The following is a 20,247-nucleotide window of genomic DNA, read 5'->3' as shown; positions in this document are numbered from 1 at the left end:
AATATGAAAGGCAGTACCACTAAACAACAATGAAAAAAAAAAAAGCCACACACCCACTAAACACACACATTAAACAAAAACTAACTTGGAACCTTCTGGTCTAAACCAAAAGCATGGTTCAAGTCTTCTTGCATTCTAAGGTTCTTCTTTTTCATTTAATTTTTCTTATACATATACAGGAAGACATTAATTCTAACTGTTCAAAATTTTGTCTCTCAACACAAAATAAACATCTTCATGCTTATAGTAAAATGCTTTCATAAAATAAATTTACTAGGGACAATATAAATGACAGCTTCAGGAGATGAGAAAAATGCAATGAAAGCAGCATGATCATCCATTCTAGAGAGCAGTTTCTGAAATACTTACAAAAGCTTTTAACTTACAAGCTCTACAAATCTTAATACAGAAGATACTACAAACAAAAGTTTTATTTTGCACTGTAATATTGATTCATACCATTTGTGCAAATAAGAACATTAATTAAAGATCTTGCTCTGAATTATTTGGCTGACTTTTCCAAGTCAATACTTATTTTTGCAGAAGTCCTTGTGAAAGCCATAAAGCAATTTTAAAAAATGGCAGAGAGAAAAGTAAAATTATGAAATCTACCTGGACAACTTTTTTTTAAAGTTTCTTTGTATTGTGACCAGTGACAATCCATAAGCGTTAACTGGAGGAGACAATCTCTTATGCATGGTCCAAGATAGCTAATACTGAATACTAACACCCCAGGTGTCTCTCAAATAAAGACCATCATTTGCACAAAAGTACATTAGACAACATTTATCTATTTTGATTTGCTGCTAGTTTTGGGTTGTTAAAACAGAGTCACGACCCAATCTAATTCCTTGAACAACTCCAGGAACACTTGAATTATCACAAAAATTATTATTTTAATTTAAAAAAACTATAAACCACCAAAACCATCAATGCTTTCCATGACACTAGACAAAAATTCTGCAGAACAATGACATTTTATATCTCATGCAATAAATGAAATTTGAAGAAATTATTTCTTAGGTTGTTCAACCTGAATATAATTAATACTTGATGTGTTGTATTTACCATTCTGTAATCCCATCCACAATTGCTTATGATCCTTTTTTTGCATTTCATTGATGACTTGACTTTTGTGCTTTAAAGCATCTGCTTCTTTTATACAAGCCATAAAATGAGCTTCAATCACATCCTTAGAATGGCAGTGTAGAAGATCCTTTTCTGGAAAATTCTACAAAGATAAATGATAGATCAAGAAAGATAAATGCATCATATACCTTGTATGATGAAGACTAAATGATAATTTTAAATAGGCATACATTTATGCAAAAGAAACACACTGGAATCTTCTACTTACAGAAGAATGTAACAACCATCCTCTCACTCTGCTGACAAGAAACAGGTTGCAGTGAAAATGTTTCAGGAAAAATAAAAGCTCAACAACTTTCTGTAAAACCAGAATTTTAACATGTTTTCAAGCAGATATTCAATCTCAGACATTAAATAGAAGAAAATGATGAGAAGTGACAAGCAACTAATACAAAATGGCTCTCTATGATATTTTATCAACCATTTTTATGCAGTTCCTTGAAAACCAAGCAGTATCACCCACATACAAGAACTGTAGCATACTTACAAACATTTTTCCTTAGAGACACTGGAAATCTTCGTCATTTCCAGCTTCAACTAATCCACATGACTACTGCTAGCTTGTGTGACTTGATTTTATACCCCTTTTGCTTGGTTACACTGGCACACAGCATTCAGCATTGCAGATGCACAACTATCAGTCCTCAGGTAATTCTTAACTCTTCAGTAAATGACAACTACCTCTCCTAATGAATTTATTAAGGAGTTATGGCAGTATATCTCATTCAGATACAAAAAAGATTTCTTGGGACAATAACTGGTCAGAAGTCCAGCATTGTAGAGGTTTTGGGTTTTCTTCCTTCAGTTTTTCTTTTATCCACACTTGCTATCACTTACCATTTTATAATAACACAAGCATTCACTTCCACAAATCCACTACCTTTAGTTTTCAAAAGTTTTAAACCCCACCTTTATTCCCTTCTAATTAACTTTATTTTCACAGTTGCTTATGACCATACTGAATGGAGCAAACCTCAGAGCCAAACCAGAGTGGCAGCACCATCAGTACTCCCCTTCCTAACAAGGGCTTGCCACATGTTTATACCTGAATTCTCATGCTATTCCACCAGAGGCCCTTTCCTCTTAACCCATTACAAACTGTCACTTTAAAAAGCTTTTGTGGGGGACTGTCATACCATTTTGGAAATACAAGTACATATAATGGGATATCTTTCAAAGGCTTTTACAACACAGTTAACATGTCAAAGTAGGAGCAACCTAATGCCAGAAAAAACCCTACCTTCACTCCCCCACATAACCTCAAGAAAAATAGTGAAGACTGCTTCGAAATACAGAAACGCAAAATATCAAAAAGGGAGCTGGGGATTACCTTACCTGAAAGAAATTCTGAGGTAAAACAGTGATAGCTCCCTCCTCATTAGGTTATTGAGAAGAGTTGGAAATTAAATAATGGAATTTCATATAGCATTTCCTCCTTATGACAGGGAGACCCCAAACTCTAGAAACTGTGGATCAAAAGGATGAGTATTTTCCAAAAACAGGGGCATAAAGAAAAGATTGAGAGTATCTTTTCCACTAAAGTTCACATGGTTTGAGATGAACTTGCAAAAGGAAGTGCTATTGTTAGGACTGGTGTATGTTAAGCTGATGAGAAAGCTAAGGACAGAGGTAAACCTAGTTTCTTACATGAGAATGGCCAAGTATAAAGACATTAAAGAAGATAGAACAATAAGGAAAGTTCTTCTGGGGCAGACCTTGCTCCTGTTCTATCCTACAAGGCTGAGTGTCTCAGCATAATTGGGCCCCAGATTACTAGGAAACTATTACTGGGACTGTTACTTGCCAATTGACATCTGCACAGGCCTGTAAAATACTTTCAGAAGTTCAATTTACTTGCTCAAATAAAAATGTAAAGTCTCGTAACCAATCCAGAAGAAACAAATAGACAGAAATAGCATACTTAAAGATCAAAAAAGTTCTTTACACACAAGAATTCAAAGAGAGACACTGGCATCCCTCAAAACAAAGGAAAAAACAGCGGTACATACCTAATGCCAAATAATATAAGAAACTGACTTTCCTAGTTAAAAAGTGATGTTTTAGCTAAGTTTATGAAAACAACAGTTTTGTTACAACAACTGTTTCACTACACATGTGTAAATATTGAACTGCAGGGTCTTTTTTTGGACATTCTTCTCTTTCTACAGGTAGACATCTTCCTGCTCACATTTTTCCAATTAATTTCAAATTGCAGCTAATGTCACTCCCTGAGGATGAGTTCCAGAAATCGTACACAGTGCAGTCTGCAGAACAGCAAGGATCTATTTAAAATTGGTCAAAGCTAGTTTGGCTAGTGTAAGGAATCTAGACACAGTAGTAGAACTAGGTGTGGCCAGATTAATTTTCCCAGCTTCTAAGGAGTAACACTGTGAAAGGCTGGAAAACACTCCTGGACCTCAGTGTTGTATATGCTTTTCTTTAGTAGGAAAACACTGACACATTTCTATGAAGTACATGAGTAGAAGCTGGAAAACCTAAACATGAAAGTGACAACTTAGAAAAAACACTGCACACCCGCAAGAAGTATATGAAACAGTTTCACCTACATGAGACTGTCAACAGAAAACATGGCATCCCAGCTGATTTATCTATCAGGGTATAAAACAGTAAGTTTTATATTTAAATGTAGGTCATGTGTGCTTGTATGTTTGTTTTAAATTCTACTTGCTTTCTTTCTACCTGAAGAAATACTGATCAATGATAAATAACTTTATTCAGTTCCCTGAAGAAAGGCACAATTGTAAATTGGTTGCCACTCGTGGCTAAACAACTAGGAGATTTGCAAACAGTATTAACATTACACAGGTAGCTTTAATTCAAGTACTCTCATTGGTGGTGCCTTATTCCCTCCATGTCCTCCATCTTTGGAAGAACAGTTACTAAAAAAGTTGGCTCTGATTTTCTTAGAAAGCTCAAGGAGATCTGGTTTTTGTTTTCACAAACCAGTAGATCCTTGCAGTATGAACCGGTCACAAAGAAATAGGTACTGTCTATACACACAAGAGCACTAAATGACCTCTCACAAAAAAACTGTACCAAAAACATCACTGGCAATTTCAACAGTCTGGTTTCATAACTCCATTCCACCCATATTTATCTCTCAGTTCTAGTTCACAAAACATCTGTTTATCCTGTGACAGTCTACTTGCATTAAACTACATTTACAGAAAATAGGGCATTAAAAACCGTAAGGAATGTATCCAGTCGCAAGGGGTGCATCTATGTATTTGTGTTTAGTTATCACCAGTGGTCTTTTCTTTAAGTAGACGGATTTCAAAAAAACCCCATTTATACTTCTGGCTTCTACAATATCTCCTAGCAGTTCCACAATTTATCCATATGCTACATGGAAAAGTACTTTCTATTCCCCCGACCCAATCTTCACCTAAAAAACCACAAAGATGATGACTGTCACACAAGGACAGATGCTGCCTCTCCTCCTGTCCATCAGGTCATGGGTGGAGAGGCAGGCACCAGCAGACAATGGCTTCAGCAGAACCTCAGCATTTCCCCTGGCACACACAATTTCCTCTCCTCCAACAGTGCTGCCATCTTATCTACTGCCCAAAATCTGGAGAGGTGATTACCACACAGAACTGGATAATGTTAAACAGGCCGCAGAGTAAGGTGAGATGATTTTAACAGGAAGGGGTAGAATTTCCCTCCTTCCTGTAAAGCCACACCTGGATAACAAAAGCAACTTCCTAGGCTACACCCTCTCATAATTCTCAGACCCCAGTACGCTGTTCAGCCCCATGCTTCTGCAACTATTTAATGCAACTGTTTTTCAACTTCACAAGATACAATGCATGTAATTTTATTGCATACCAGAAGTACAAATTAACAAACTGTTTCTTTAATGCAAAAACTAACCGTGTTTATGATTTGGTCTGCATACAAAACACAGGAGGACAATTACAAACATCTATCAACTTGAAAACTTCCGCTGAACAGAAATAAGTGTTTTCCATGTTTTTAACTTCAAACAAGGAAACCTGATAGGAGGAGTCTGACTTTTAAAAATAAGTTGAAAAACACTTTTTACAGATGTTTGAGATATCTGTTGTTGACTGCATGCACTGGTAGAAGAAACGAGACAGCCACAACAACAAAAGTTAAACCCCATAAATTCTAACACTGTTTGATTAAGCCAAATAAAAATTACGACTCTTTGAAGAATAACTACACAGAAATGAAAAGAATACTCTAGTCAAAAATCCCACACCTAAACTATTCAGCAGTAAGGAACTGTAACACATGAAAACCTCTTCAATATTTTGACATACTTTGATATCTTTCAGTTATGTTTTGACTTAAGGATTCAGAGGGGTTTTATTTAAATAAACTTTCATATTACATCAAAATAGGAAGAGAGATTATGCAGGTGCTAACTCCACAGTATTATATTACTAAATTACATCAACCTTTAAAATAATACTACCTTAGCAGTTAATTATTTCTGCTGATCTTTAATGTACTCCTTTCAGAAAAACTACAAGTAGCTGATCTTTTGGCAAGCAGCAACATGGACACAAAAGCCAAATGTATGCTGCTGATTAAAAAGCACTGTGGTGCTGCAACTTCTCAAGATGCCTCTACCTTGTGATGGCAACATCCCCACATTGCCACTGTTAATATCCCAGAGCTCTCAGAACATAACAATTAAACCATGGTTTATGAAACTAGACGCCCTACATTTTCATCAGGACATTCTGGAAGTTTCCTCATCCCAGGTCTCTGACATTTATCAGACAAGTGCAGCAGTTACAGTGGTTTCAAAAACATCCCCAACTTCAGATCTATTAAGTCAGTCATTTCAGAAGCTTCAACATGTAGAAATATATCATAAGAATGTATGCTTTCAGTGTACACTTCCAAAAAGAATCATATTACTGTTGGAAAAAGCTTTTCTAACATACCTTTGAGAATTGTTTAATGAAAACATTCAACACAAGTGCTTCCCCAATATATTTTTCCTTTCACTCAAATTCTTCACATACTAAAAAGTCAAGCCTATTAATGTAGTGTTGTCCTTCAGATCAGTTTTCCTATTGCACTGTTTATTTTACAATGGAGAAATTAACATTTCAAAGTTAAATATCATGATTTGTAGTTGTGCTTTTGACTTCAAAACATACTTGGAATTATTGTCTCAATGCATTTCACAGTATGCAAGAATCCTGCACCAAAGTTAACCTTGCTCAAGTTCCATTCTGAGCAAAGATCAGTAGTGCTATTAAGCCTTACCTAATGGGTTTACAATGTATGATCAAAACAGTGTCTCTCCTGTGACTAAGCTGTCACAAGACCAAACTCATTTCACTCAGTTCTCTAAAAGGGACCAACATTAAGTACAACAGTATTCCCTGACTTCAAAGATTTCTACAGCATCTCATAACCATGCTCATATATGCCTAAACGGACGAGCACTTCTCAATCTTTCCAATCTTCAGTGAACTCAAAACAATTAAATTAAAAGCATTATAAAAAGTTCTTCTATCATAAACCTCATAACTTGAAAACCAATTTTGGATTTTGAGATTATAACAGAAAAGCTTTCTACAAGAAGTCCAGTAAAAGCACACAGAATCTCATGGAAAATAGCTCCAGATTTACAGAAACCTTTAAATGCTTCCTGAAAAGTGGATATTCTCCTTTTCAAATCACACCATTCACATGTTTTATAAAATAGTTATGAAACCTCTTCCCAGCTTCCAAATGTCATGAAATCTCATGCTCAGTCATTCTTAAGAAAAGGATCTACATCAATTTACCTTGAAATGCACTGTGATGCTCCAAGGAAGGGCTGTATTTGATGCATGGAGATCAAAGAGTAAACCAATTGGGTAATGCCTAAAAATGACAAGATATTAATTTAATATAGAAGCCATGCATTTAATTCTATGTATCACAGTTAACATACCTGCATTTACACACACACAAAATAGCTGACTCCCACTTTATAACTTAGAAAAGTTATACAGGCAAGTTTAGATGACTGACAGGCAGAATTAAGTCTGGAATGCACATGTTCAATATCTAAACCAGTGGTTTCCAAGCTGTGCCCACAAAACACTGCTAGTTTTGCAACAGCCTTAAGTGGCCTACAGCTGCTTTGTGGAACCTTCCAAAACAGTACTTCTAGTTAAAAAGCATCAGACCAGGAAAAGCACACATGCTTTCAGAGGCTTGAGTGTCCTGGGTTCATACCACACTGACCATTAACATCCTTTCCTTCTTCCATATGTCTGATATAGCAATGCAGAGAATAAGTAGAAGAGTGAAAAAATTACGTATCTGTAAAAGGGCTGAAAGATGATAGATCAAGATCAAATGAAGAAGAAGGAAAGGGGGAGGGAAATTAATTGGAGTTTTGTATTTCAATGGCATTCTAGATTAAAGGAGTTATACAAAAAAACTTGCTTCTGACAAATATTCACTTCTGTCTCATAGCTTTTTCCTTTAAATTCATTAAAATATACAGCCCCCAGCAGTATATGGAACATATATCACACACACAAAACCTCCACAGGCACTGTAAAAAAGCTCTTTTTTCAGTTTTCTCACACACAGATATTGGCAAGATTTTTGATACAATTTTTTTTTACATTCAGCATACCCATTCTTTTATCTTTCAAAGATCATAACCCAAAATGCCTTACTAGCTTCTCATCCTACAAAGAGAGAAACACGCTGAACTACAAAGTCAGTAGCTTCACTGAACTAAACGGAACTGATCACAGGTTGCAGACCCAAGCACGTACATAAGTTTTGAAAGTCCCGAGAGTACTAACCAAGAGCGTTGCTTTAACAGCACCTGTGCCAAGCCACTTTCCAGATTGGTGAAACTCTCAAACAACAGTGCTTTAGCACCCTCTATGGGTGAGCCACCCCAAAGCTAAGACAAATCCATCACAACAGCAAAATAAAACATAAAATACTACTACAATTCCTGAGCTTGCCTGAGAATAAAAATGATGCATATCCAGATTTATCCTGATTCACTGCTAATGCTCAAGTTTCTACCATGAAGATTTTTATCTACTAACTGCCAATCATGTCCTAAACACTTAAAAAGGATTCAGCAAGAGTTCCATGAAAGAGTGGTTTTCCAGGTGAGTTAAGTAACTAAGATCAGATTTGATAATTAGATGAACATAAATTTTTAACATGAACAATGACTTCCAGTTACTTTCAATTTATACAAGAGAACAGACAACTAAGAAAAAGAAAATGACAACAAAAAACCCATACAAAAACTCCAGCATCAGGTCTTCGCCTACTTCTGTATTTTCTAATCAGTTAAGATTACATAGTGAAGTTCATGTAATCAAATTTCTTCAGTAACATCTCTGTGCTTTGCAGAGTAAATAGATGCCTGATTAAATGATGCTTTGACCTTTTGTCTTCTGCTAATTTATGAACAGGAAGGCTCTAGCACCCAACCAGGTGGTACTAGAGAGCCACCTTTACAATTACTAGGGCTAGAACACAACCCGCACAAAAGGGACAAAAACGCTACTGAAAGCCATGTGCAAGTGCTCAGACAGGATGGAAACAAGCTGCAGGTATCATCCCCTAGCACCTGCTGAAGAAACTACACCAGCACAGAGTGGCATCACTCAGGGAGGGCTCCTGAGAAAGGCTGCAGGTCTCCAGGTTTCAAGCTGCCAGGAGAGCCTGGGGCCTCTCCTGAGGGTTGGAGCAAGCAGAGGAAATGTCCTCGCCTAGAGGAGATGCACATCAGAGAGGAGCTATGCCACCAAGCTAAGAAGCTGCAGGAAATCAGGGGGCTGCACAGCATCAGGGAAGATGTAGAGATAAATGGCATCTCTACCAATATCTCACAGAGATGAGAATCTGGAGAGAAAGTGTCAGCAGTCATTGAAGTGGTCAGTGGGGACTCACAGGGAGTCTGCGAGTACCAGACTTGTGTGAACTCTGGTGTTGAGGACTCCATTCAGTACCAGTAGCTCAGAGTGCAGCTGCAGGTTGAACTCCACGTGATGGGAGCCCCAAGCAAGAGGCCAAACCTGGTGCTGACCCTTTGCACTGGAAAGAGCACGGGGACCTGTGGCCCTGCCAGGTGACTGGACACTCAGAGGAAAAACCCCACACTATCACATACAGACTGTGAGGGTATAAAAGACCAGGAGTTCCTTGGTTTGGGGTCCCTGCTCAGGGACACCAGCCCAAGCTGTTATTCTGTGGTTACACCATAACTAAGCTCTTCTAAGGATCCAGATGCCTGAGGCTCTGCTATGGGAAGCCGAGGGTCAAGCAGGTAAGGAAACCTGGTCTGGCTGTGTGGGTGTGGGGTGTGCAGGGAGTCAAGCAAGGCACCCATTGCTCCTGGAGCTGCCTGCTGCAAAGGGGCCTGTCCCAGCTCAGGTGGTCCAAGTGACTGCCAGAGCAGCTCCCAGATGGACAGACAGAAAAGTTTCCTTAACCTGTGGCCAAGAGAGGGCAGGCCTTCTCCAACCCACTGGCAGTGCTTCAGTGTCAGGCAAGAAGCTGGATGTTCTGAGGAAGCATCAGAGCTGTCTGAACAGCATATCCATCCACAGTCAGAGGAAGCAGTCATAGCACTATGAGACTCCATCCTAGAGGAGAGAGAGCCCCATCTGCCAACTTCACTTTTTAACCTGCAGAGGTTTGCTGCTTGGTTAAAAGTTGCAGATTGGCAAAGTTGTCCTCTGCTTGGATTATTAGTCCTTGCTGTTTACCCACAAGGGCACAAATTTTAAGTGCTGCAACAGAACCCCTGAGAGTATCAAAAGTGATGCTACAAGTTCTAGGGGCAAGGAGGCATCTCCACAATTTTGCCATTAAAGGAGACAGGTTCAGAGAGATGTCTGCAGGTCAGGAGCTGGTTATGCAGCTGGTGCAACAACAAGGACTTATGTGGCTTTTACAGACATAGGATACTCTTTGGGGATAATGGACTGGTAGGGAGAGATGGAATCCACCTAAGTCAGACAAAAGTATCTTTGCCTTAAGGTTGCCCAGCCTGGTGAGAGCTTTAGACCATAAACAACAGAAGTGTAAATAACAACCCACAGATAAATAGAAATTAATGGACATGGGTGGATAGCAAGTGGTGAAAGGTGATAGCTGCAAGAGAGATGTCAAAGTGATAAAGGAAGGGAGGACAGAGCCCACCACAAGTATCTACAGAAGTGCACATAGCTTGGGAAACAAGCAGGAAAAACTAGAGTTGCACGTGCTATGACATTACTGGGAGAGTGTTGGGCTACCTGAGGTACAGTGAGACAGCTTGCACAACTGGAATACTGCTGTGGAAGGACAGACATAAGCTGCTTAGTAAAGGCAGGCAGGGCAGATGAGGACAGAGGGTTGTCTTCCATGTCAGGGAGCAGCTTAGATGTATGAAACTTAATAGGATGGACAACAGGTTGGTTGAGTTCTTGTGGTTCAGGAACAGAGGAGGGACTAGTAAGGGCAACAGATCATGCAATCCAGGTGAGAAAATTGATAAAGTCTTCTTTAAACAACTTAGTGTCTACATACAGATTGTGGTTCCTGTTAATCTCTCACATCTTCTGGAAAAGCAACACAGTGGGACACAAGTAGTCAAGATTTCTCGATACAGACACTGGAAGAACCAGAGACAACCTAAAGCTGAATGTGTTACTTATCTGTTAAGATGAAAGAGTTGTGATAACCAGTGGCAGCTTTAACTGCAGTGACCATGAAATGGCAGAGTTAAAAGTCCTGGAGAGAGGACAGTAAGCCGAATACAGACTTATTACTTAATTTTTCATTTCCTCCTGGTGCCCCTATACAGTTCAGGTTCATCCATATCAGATGCATTACTGGACAACACTTTCAGTCCTTCACCTGCAGCCAGAGCACTGAACCTATGCTGCACGTAGAGAAATGCAGGTGCAGAAGGAACATTCCTCCTGTTGCAAGAAGTCTTAAACTTCCAGCTCTTCTAGGAGACTGTTTTCGAATCCTGTAATCACAGTCTTTGACTGCATCTCCTTCACTGTGGTTGTAGGTTTAATCTCCTGTAGTTGCATGAAGGTCTAAGGTTTCATCCATTTCCTTCTGTAGTCTCTAATGCTGCACAGTCTGATAATCTCTTCCTGAAACTTCTTACCTTGGTGACAGAAACCCTCCCCCAGCGCACACCTCCTGCAGGCAAAGAATCCATCTTCTCCTGTCCTAACACGCTCAGCAGGACAAAGAACCCAGGCCCATGAACCACCAGGCCTGGAGGGCTTCATTCTCCTCTAAGAACTTGACCCAAGCACTGCAGAGTCTGAAGTAGAAACTATGTTTCAGACTTCCTCCAAAATCTCACTGGAAAATGGAAGAGCTGCATCTGAACAGATATAGACTTCATCCCAACTAGGTATGAAACTGCAGACTGTAAGCAATAAGATCTCACAGTGCAAAGTAAATAATTAGAATAAACAATATTATTAACAAGTTCTATTTGATTCTGAATGCACAAGTCATAGCTTAAAAGACTAAACATTAATGCCTGTTATTCTTTCTCTACCAACTACTAGTTCAATCTAATTCTCAGTTCTGGTGTTTGGTAATCCCATAAAGAGCTAAAGCTTCTTCTGGAGATGACCCATTCTCCTAAAATACTGGTTTACAAATAGCCCTTTCCTTAGAAAAGCAGTTCCACTGAAACTGCTTTTTAGTAGAGCTGTTCCTGGCAGAATAGGCTTAGTTTTTCTGAAAGATGAGAGCCTTAATTAGCAGGTCATCATCACACTATTTATTTTCATTTCTACATTCAATGAATTGAATAACTCTTCACTAAATTTTAGAATTACCAGCTATATATTCAGTCTATACCTATACTGTACAGTTGGGTTTTTTAATTCTACTTTAAACATCGTGGTATTTGAAAACTTACAGAAAATATGGATCTATTTGTGGTTGAAGTACAAAGCCTCTCCTTCCTTTCTTGTTACAACTTCAGTGAAAACTAGTTTTCTTCCAATATTTACCTGGGATTATGAACACATTGGGATAAATGGGGTACCTTGCTGTTTACTTAGGTAGTATCCATGACTCAACATTACTGTGGCACTTAAGACACCATTTATTGCTAAATCCTACATAATTTATTTAGATGTCTAAAGATGGTTTTACCAGTCAGTTAAAAGAAAAGCTTAAAGAGATTGTTTTTATGGGTTTCTCTTTACATATTTTCAAGGTTTACACTAGGTTGGTCTCAAAAAAACAAAAGACTGTAAGAGATCTACTGCTTCACCAAATCTACAGACACTCCCATGATGTGATGCTTGCTAATCACAAGACAATCTAGGTTCAGTAAGATTAAAAAAATCACTAGTTTGATTTCCTAGGATGAAACAAGAAATAAAATGAGATAAAAATCTCTTCATCATTCAAAATACAAAATACCTTCTAGATGGTTGATGCTGTCTATACAAAACTAGGAAACACTGCAGCTCTCAAAATATTTTCTTTAAAAATCTTTAACAGCAAAAGAAGTAGAAAACCTGATGAAAAGTATTTATGAAAATTAATTAAATGAAACAATATCAGTCCAAGCCCCTAACCTCTCACCAATAAAACCCAACAAACTAAAAACCCAAAAGAAGATAGTTTTAATAGACTACAGGACAAAATAAAAACAGAATCAACATCAATTCATTCAGTAAACTTGAACTAATTGAATTCAACAAATGCTTGCAGATCAATATTAGTTTTTTACAGTGCAAGCACGTATCACACCAGTGAAAAGTGAAGGCTACTCTTGTTTTCTTACCATGATGCATATAAGCTGTTTGCATTCAGACTCCAGAATTATGACTTCCTGTGTTACTAGACATCTTTAGGAAGGTGGAATACGTTAAAGGAAGATTTATTTGGCAATTCTACTGCAAGCAACGGTAAAGCCAAACCCACAAGCATTCTGAATCATGGTAACAACGAGAACAAAACCAGTAAGCGCAGTACAACACCTCTGTCTTATGCATATAATTAAAATTCAAGCAGAATAATAATAATAAAAAAAAAAAAAGTTCAACATTAAACCTTTTGTTTTCCCCCAAAAACATGCATTTCTTACCCTCCTCCTCTATTGCTATCTTTGAAGCCCAAGGGAGTGATTACTTTAGGAAAACTACTGACACTGTGCTAAACCTGGGAACTCTCTACGTGATAAACTGCATAAAGTACAAAGTTCAATAAACTCACCATTTCAGTGGTGTACCTTCGTATTCAAACCATATTTCACTAACTTCCTCCTGTCTCATAACTTTCTGAAAGTGCTTCTTCACTTTGTCTGTTACCAGTGTCAAGTAGCTTATCCTTGGCAAAAGCAACTGAAAAAAAGTTATAGACGCTTTAAGTGTAAATAAAATACACTAAACTAGTAAAATCTGTAACAAGTATGCATTTTCATAAGCAAAATTCAGTCAGCATTCTTTTCTTCCCCTTTTTAAGGTGAGACAGTTTACTTTTTAATGGTCAATGGAAGGCTATAAAATGATGTACACAGAAGATGCAGAATAGTAGTATCCAATATATTAACACCACAAAAAGTAAAAAATTAAGTTCTTGATTCTTTCAGTGGGGTGGGGGGAGAACAGTGGACTTCAATTTCTGATTTTCTGTATTTAAATAATGAAGTTTTAAACCTTTTTTATATGAACACTTAAGAAGAGATTATAACTTCTAACTGAAAAGAATGAGAATGTGTATCAGCTATTATTACAAAATGAAAATTCCTACACAAGGAAAAAAAACCAAACCCAGTGAAACTAGATGCTTAAGGGTTTGGTTTCCAAGCATTTTGTACTTCCAATAACTGCCAATTTCCATTTTCTTTGCACTAGGTTTGCCATTTCAACCTACTAGTCAAGACTTCTATTCTTCCACTATTTAACCTTCACCCGGGAACTAAAATCAGAAAGAAAACTGTAAATATTTTATTAGCTGAAACAAGCTTCGCTATATGCTATCTTCTTTTCTCAAGTGTATACTATCCAAATCAGAATGTTGTGCTATTTTTATTTGCAACATCTTCCCTATAATTTTTTTTAAAGCCTTATGCCCAGGAGTGTTTAAGCACTCAGTACCAATCAGTGAATTGACTGATGACTGTGTGGCACATTCAGTAGAGATAAATCAATCCGTAAGCATTAGAAACAATGCTTTTCAGTATCTTAATGAGTAAAGATTAACCTCCCTGTAAAATATCAATTCACTTTATAGCAGACATTTTAAATTAATAGTATCCATCCTGTAAAGTTCTGCTTCATAATTATTAATAAAATAGATGGGCCTATAGATTATATTTTGCATGTTTAGAGAAACATTTCTTTTCCAGTGTTCCTCATAATCAGTGCTGCTTCTTAAAGTATTTTCTTTATAGTATATGAATAATGCCAGGCCTAAGTGAACACCTGTGGTACAAACATCCTAAATCATGTAAGGATACATTTTGCCTGACAGAAAATTTGATCTTGGCTGCAACATTCTTCCAGAATTTCTCCAATAACCAGACCACACTTTGATATATAAATCAGATAATATTTTGGCCATGATAATACAATTTGTAAATACCCAATTCATCAAGAAGCATAGAGAGTACATCAAGTATCTGGAAGAACAGATTCATCTTTTTGATAATGCTGCGTTAGGTTACAACTGTGACACAGGTAAATTTCACAATGTTATAAAATTACATAAGGCCAAGTGTCACCCCTGTCACAGTCATCATGTCAGCTAACACTCCATTTTTCATGTACCATATGGTTTTCTTTTTCTGACTGCTGCTTTTATTACCATCATCACATTGTTTCTACCGTGCTTCATAGGAGCAATGTAATCAAAACACAGCCTTCATTTTTAAAAGGCAAACAAACTCAATAAATTCAATGAAGTTATGTACACATTCAAGTAAGAATTGTTTGGTACTTTAATGACATAAGCTTATCCTATATTTACCTAATTCCAGATATCTTCACTGATTGTTCTTGAGACAATACAGTCCAGGCTATACCAATCAAACTATTTTTGGTAGTAATTTCATGTTATTTCTGCATGATATGTACAGTTAAATTAATGCTGGTGTACTCTGATGAGACTTACTAGGACTCTTACAAAAGCCAATTTTCAGGACGTTGTGTGTACTACAGCCACGTTGGAATTGATAAATATATTAAAGCATTATTTATTGCAACAGTGTTTCCCATAACCCTTTAGACTGCATAATTTCCTCTGTAAAATACTCTACTTCAGTTTATATTGTGAAAGAACAACCCAGTTTCTACTTTAATAAAATTAGAGAAGGCAGACAATAACCAAAGAGCATTCAACTGAATTTAACAGAACATGGCCAGCACTCCCAAAAGGCTTCAACAAAAATTGTACAAAACCCAACAGTTAATCAGGTTAACAAGAATTACCTGTTTTTCAGAGATGCTGAGCATTTGTAGAACCTACTGAACTCTTTGTTCAGCCTCCCCAGTTCTTTTACCTTGATACAGTTATCCCCTTCCATAGGAAAAATGAAAGGATCCAATTCTATCACTTTTCTAGCTTTAATCTTAGAGATTTAAAAGTATACTAAATCTGTTAAGTGATATCTTTAAGAGCAGTTTAAACACATTTTCACCGTGTTACCCCTTTTAATATCCCTTCCCCACCCACTGAAAGATAACAAGATCATGTGTTCTCTTAATTAAATTAAGAAAAGTAAATTTCCAAATACATCACTAAGCAGAATAAATCCTCACAGCCATCCCTATAGGTTATCCCCAAAAACTACACAAATCGCAACATCTTCCTTTTGAATATTAGTATTGCTACAGTATTTAATTACAATAACCAGGAATGTTTTCTTATTAACCAGGAGGTTAAATGAATAACAAAGAACTCCTAATGCCTAAGTAAATGCTTGCAATATAATTTGGTGTAAAGAGTGCCTCTCCAGGTATATCCACAGGTTTTGTTGCACAGCATGCAGTATTTTTATATGCAAAGCACTAAAATAGAAAAATTACAGATTTAACAGTAACTGGACTGGTCTGATCACTAAAATGTCAAGGGAGATGAAACAAAACAGCCTATCTTGGAATGGCTTCACGTTGCTCTCTCCTACAGATATCTTGGCAAAATAATACTTTTGACACCAAGCAAGTTAAAGAATGGTCCTGTTAAAGACCAGTCCTTTGGGCAGAGCATCATTCTAAGACTGTATCCTGCTGTAATTTTGTTCTTTATACATCTGACAAGTCTCAGCTAATGAGTCTCTGCTTCCTGTATACTTCTTTCATCCTTTTCTTTCTAACTGTTGCTTGCAGCAAGAGGCAAACAGTATATAATTTTAAAATAAAATGCATAACAATTATAGGATGAGAGAAAAATCAGATAGATCAGCAACAAAAGTAGTTCAAACAAACTGTTCCTAACTGTGCTGCCACTCAAAACATAACCATCTGCCTGAAACACTCCAAAGAAAACTGATGTATCCATTTCTAGCATAACTGCAGAAATCTACCCTACATGACTATATTAAGACACAGGACAATGTTTTACTGGAGCTGCCCAGTTATTATGTCACCAGTCTTTCCAAAAGACAGACAAGTTAATTTTAAATTACTTGTCCTACCCCTGTGCAGTGCCAGAAGGTGATACACACATGCTTCAACTCCTGTGCTGCACTAACCCATCTGACAGACAGGGCTCTCCTGTCACACCACTCACAAAAACTGAAATCCATCCCACAGACTCTGAGTTGTTTTTCTAACTCCTCACCCCCCCAAGTCTGTCATCCTTCATCTTCATAAAGCAAGCTCCTCAGAGCAGAATCCTTTATCCTCTCTCAACTTAATGATGCCAGTATTTCTTTCCCATGCAGTCTACCCATTTATGAAAGGCAGTCTGGAAAAAAGAGGTTGTAGCTATACTAACAAGTAAGAGGAGCCATGTAAAGCTGAAGAGCTGATGTCAAGGGCTGGAAATGTTGACTACATGTACTTTTCTACTTTACCCATAACTTTACTTGGATTTAGCTCAAGTTTGCTCCCATACACCAAATGTCCATTAGCGACTGAAGCCCGTCTGCTCCTTCAACTTCACATGAAAATGATTCAACCCATGGGCTGACTGCTCTGTGATGCCAGCCTGGGCACAGGAAGTGGGAAGGATGAAGACTTATTTCAAACATACTCCAGATACGAGCAAAAACATTAATGCAAACACACTCTGAAACTATCAGAACTATACTATGACTTAAAACATTGATTGCTATTCTGCCTTATACTATTATAAATCCTTGGTCCCTCATAAGACACAAAGCTGTATTATCAGCTCCAACATGAACAGAAAAATTAAGAAGCTAAAATTTTAGAACTGTCATCCGTGAGTAACCACATTTTGCAGAAAGAAAAAATTCAGCATTGAGAATTTTTGTGCGCACTTTACATGGAGTAAATAAAAGAAACCCTATGACTTTAAAACTATTTCCTTGACATAGAAAGCCAGCCACACCACAAGGATAATATGGTTTCATGCTTTCCAAGCCAATGTTAAACAGATCAAGGCTCTACGCCTCTAAACTTAAATCCATAACTTTCAAGTAGATCTTACACAAAGTGTGCAAACATATTTTAACTCATATGTATAATTTAAAGTCTCGGACTTCTAAGTTAGATGTATTTGGCAATAGGTCAATAAATATGAAGCACAGTGCTTATCTTTTAGCAGTGATGAAACTAAAATATATAAAGATGAGCACTATTATTGCTGAACAAAAAGCACCAATAGGTTATTAGGTTTCAAAACACCACATACAAATAAGAAACTGATGACCCAGAGATGCTATTGAACACAGAAAAAAGAGAGCTATCCAGTGTGGCATGGGATATGATAAGGCTTAAGAATTTCAGAATCCCATAAAAATTAAAAGCTCAAGATTTCCCTCCCATTCCCGTTACATTTCAAATTTGCATTTCACTGAATCAGCTAACATTCTTTCTCAATTACATGTCTATTAAGTGCTGAAAGAATGAAAACTGATGAGAACACTATAAATAAATACATCACTATAGAAGGCACTTCCATGTTATAACTCAAATACATCCATCATCCCGTTTTTATCATCAGCTAGCAATCCTGTTCAGTGTTCTCTTTAGCCATTGTAGTTGCTTTTCTTATTTCTGAGCTAGATCTCTCATGGCTGCTGGACTTTAAAGAATAAAAATGAGCAGAAATCATCCACAGAGCCAGTGTTCATTAGCAGTTTGTGTTACACAGGTGACCAACCTTAAATATTAAGATTTCATATGTCTGACTAAATTATTTCTGCATTAATAGAAGTTCTCTCCCTTCAACTGTTCATTATCCAAGAACATACAAACTCACATCCAGCCTCCTCCTTTACCTAGTCACTGACTTCCTAAGAATTTTTTCAAAGATCTTAATGACCTGTGATAAGTTTCTCTCACTACTGACAGAACTTGCTGTGAAGAAAGATGAAGCCACACAGCATGGTTATATGTTTACTTTCAGAAGCTACCAGGAATAAGAAGAAAAGTGGGGTTTTTTCACAATATGCAGTAGTACACATGAAGAGAATGAAGGAAACACGACCATGGCCTTGGACTGTTTGTGACTACTTTTGTCATACTCACATAGTAGGGGTCAGCTTCCCTTTCAGTTATCTCATCCTGATACAGAGTGAAACAGGTCGGTATTCGCCCAAACCACACATCTCGAAGTACATCTTTGTCATCTGTCATTCTTCCAATGGACAGTGAAGCACATGTAGATTAATTTGTTTCTTCAGCTATAAATGTAACCCATTCCCCCCCCACAGAGAAAACAAGTCAAGGCGACTGCAAATAAAATACATCTTGTTAAAGGCTCTCCCATAACTACGTTCCTGCAGGCTGACCAACGCTGTCACCGGGGCATTAAATGTATCACTTGGTACAAAGAATGGGATGAATTAAGTTCCCAGCAACAAACTCATGGTGGATAAGGAGTGAAACATAAATGAGCATTTCCTAAGGCTGCATCACGCCCCAGCCGCAGACCCAAAAGGTCCCTTCCCGTTACCGCCCGGCAGCTCCCGGTACCCCGAGAGGCCCCGGTGCGGGGCAGAGCCCGTGTCCGCACACGGAACACCGAAACGAGCCGGGCTTTCCGCCGGGGGCGGGGACGGCCCGGGGGTCACCGAGGCCGCAGGACGGGCCCCAGCATCGCCAAGCGCCGCGCTGAGACCCGGCGCCCTCCGGAGCCCGGACAGGCCCCGCGGGGTCTGTCTGTCTGTCTGTCTATCTGTCTGTCGACCTCCCTCCCTCCCTGCCGGCAGCCGGCCGAGGTGAATCAGCGGCGCTCCCGCCCCACGGGGCCGGACCGGGAAGCGCCGCGGCGGCAGCGCCAGGCGCGCTGTCCCGGGCAGCGGCCGGGCCTGGGGCGGCCCCGGGCGGGCAGCCCTGCCGAGGGGGCCGTGCGGGCCGGGCCGGGCCGTTACCTCTGTCGCGACCGGCGACACCGCCCGCCCGCGCGCGGGGCAGGATCTGAGCGGCAGCCGCGCCCCCGCCGCCGCCACGCCCCCGCGCACGCGCAGCCCGCCGCGGGGCTTCCGCCCGGCCCGCGCACCCGCCCCCGCCGGCGCCGGAAGCAGGAAGCGGCGGGGCGGGGCCGGCCGGGGCGGGGGGAAGGGCTGGAGCCGGGAGCCGCTCCGGGAGCGCTGTTGGTGCCTCGGCAGCGCTGGAGGCGAAGAGCCGCAGGGCCGCAGATGTGCTGGACCTGGCCCTGGGCCCCCTTCTGAGGCATCGGCGGGGCCGCTTAGCCGATGGACCGCGCGTTGGAGAATTTTGAGCACTTAATATCTCTGTTTTCTCTTACCCGCTCGTTCTTTTTGTACTTCCCCAAGGAAGTAATCACAGCACCAAGGCTCACAGAGTTCAAGGAGCGCTTGGACAATGCTTTCAGGCACGTGGTGTGACTTTATGGCGTGTCTGTGCAGGGCAGGAGTTGGGACTCGATGGGTCCCTTCAAAAGCAGAATATTCTGTGACTTTTTCTGTGATAGATCTTACCCACCAGG

General features: G+C 39.2%; 1 protein-coding gene across 7 annotated transcripts in view; it reads right to left on the bottom strand.

Annotated features, from left to right (window-relative positions):
* Window positions 1–19,769, bottom strand: part of ATG5 (autophagy related 5) — a 73,684-nt gene extending 53,915 nt beyond the window's left edge. For 3 of the 7 annotated variants that reach the window (XM_059842356.1, XM_059842362.1, XM_059842358.1), the window contains exons 1-6: window positions 19,670–19,769; window positions 18,825–18,979; window positions 13,381–13,508; window positions 6,945–7,023; window positions 1,358–1,447; window positions 1,069–1,231 (exon numbers count right to left, since the gene is read on the bottom strand). In XM_059842356.1, the coding sequence (XP_059698339.1) occupies window positions 1,069–1,231; window positions 1,358–1,447; window positions 6,945–7,023; window positions 13,381–13,508; window positions 18,825–18,932 (568 nt within the window). In that variant the 5' untranslated portion in view covers window positions 18,933–18,979; window positions 19,670–19,769. Of the gene's footprint in view, window positions 1–1,068; window positions 1,232–1,357; window positions 1,448–6,944; window positions 7,024–13,380; window positions 13,509–18,824; window positions 18,980–19,669 lie in introns of those variants that run through there. The other 4 variants (XM_059842357.1, XM_059842360.1, XM_059842361.1 and 1 more) reach the window with 4 other exon arrangements.
* Between the last annotated feature and the right edge of the window lie 478 nt (window positions 19,770–20,247).

The sequence above is a fragment of the Haemorhous mexicanus genome, chromosome 3, assembly GCF_027477595.1.
Source record: "Haemorhous mexicanus isolate bHaeMex1 chromosome 3, bHaeMex1.pri, whole genome shotgun sequence".
Taxonomy (NCBI): domain Eukaryota; kingdom Metazoa; phylum Chordata; class Aves; order Passeriformes; family Fringillidae; genus Haemorhous; species Haemorhous mexicanus.
Note: the sequence above shows the minus strand (reverse complement) of the source record. Positions and strands in the feature narration are given on the sequence as shown.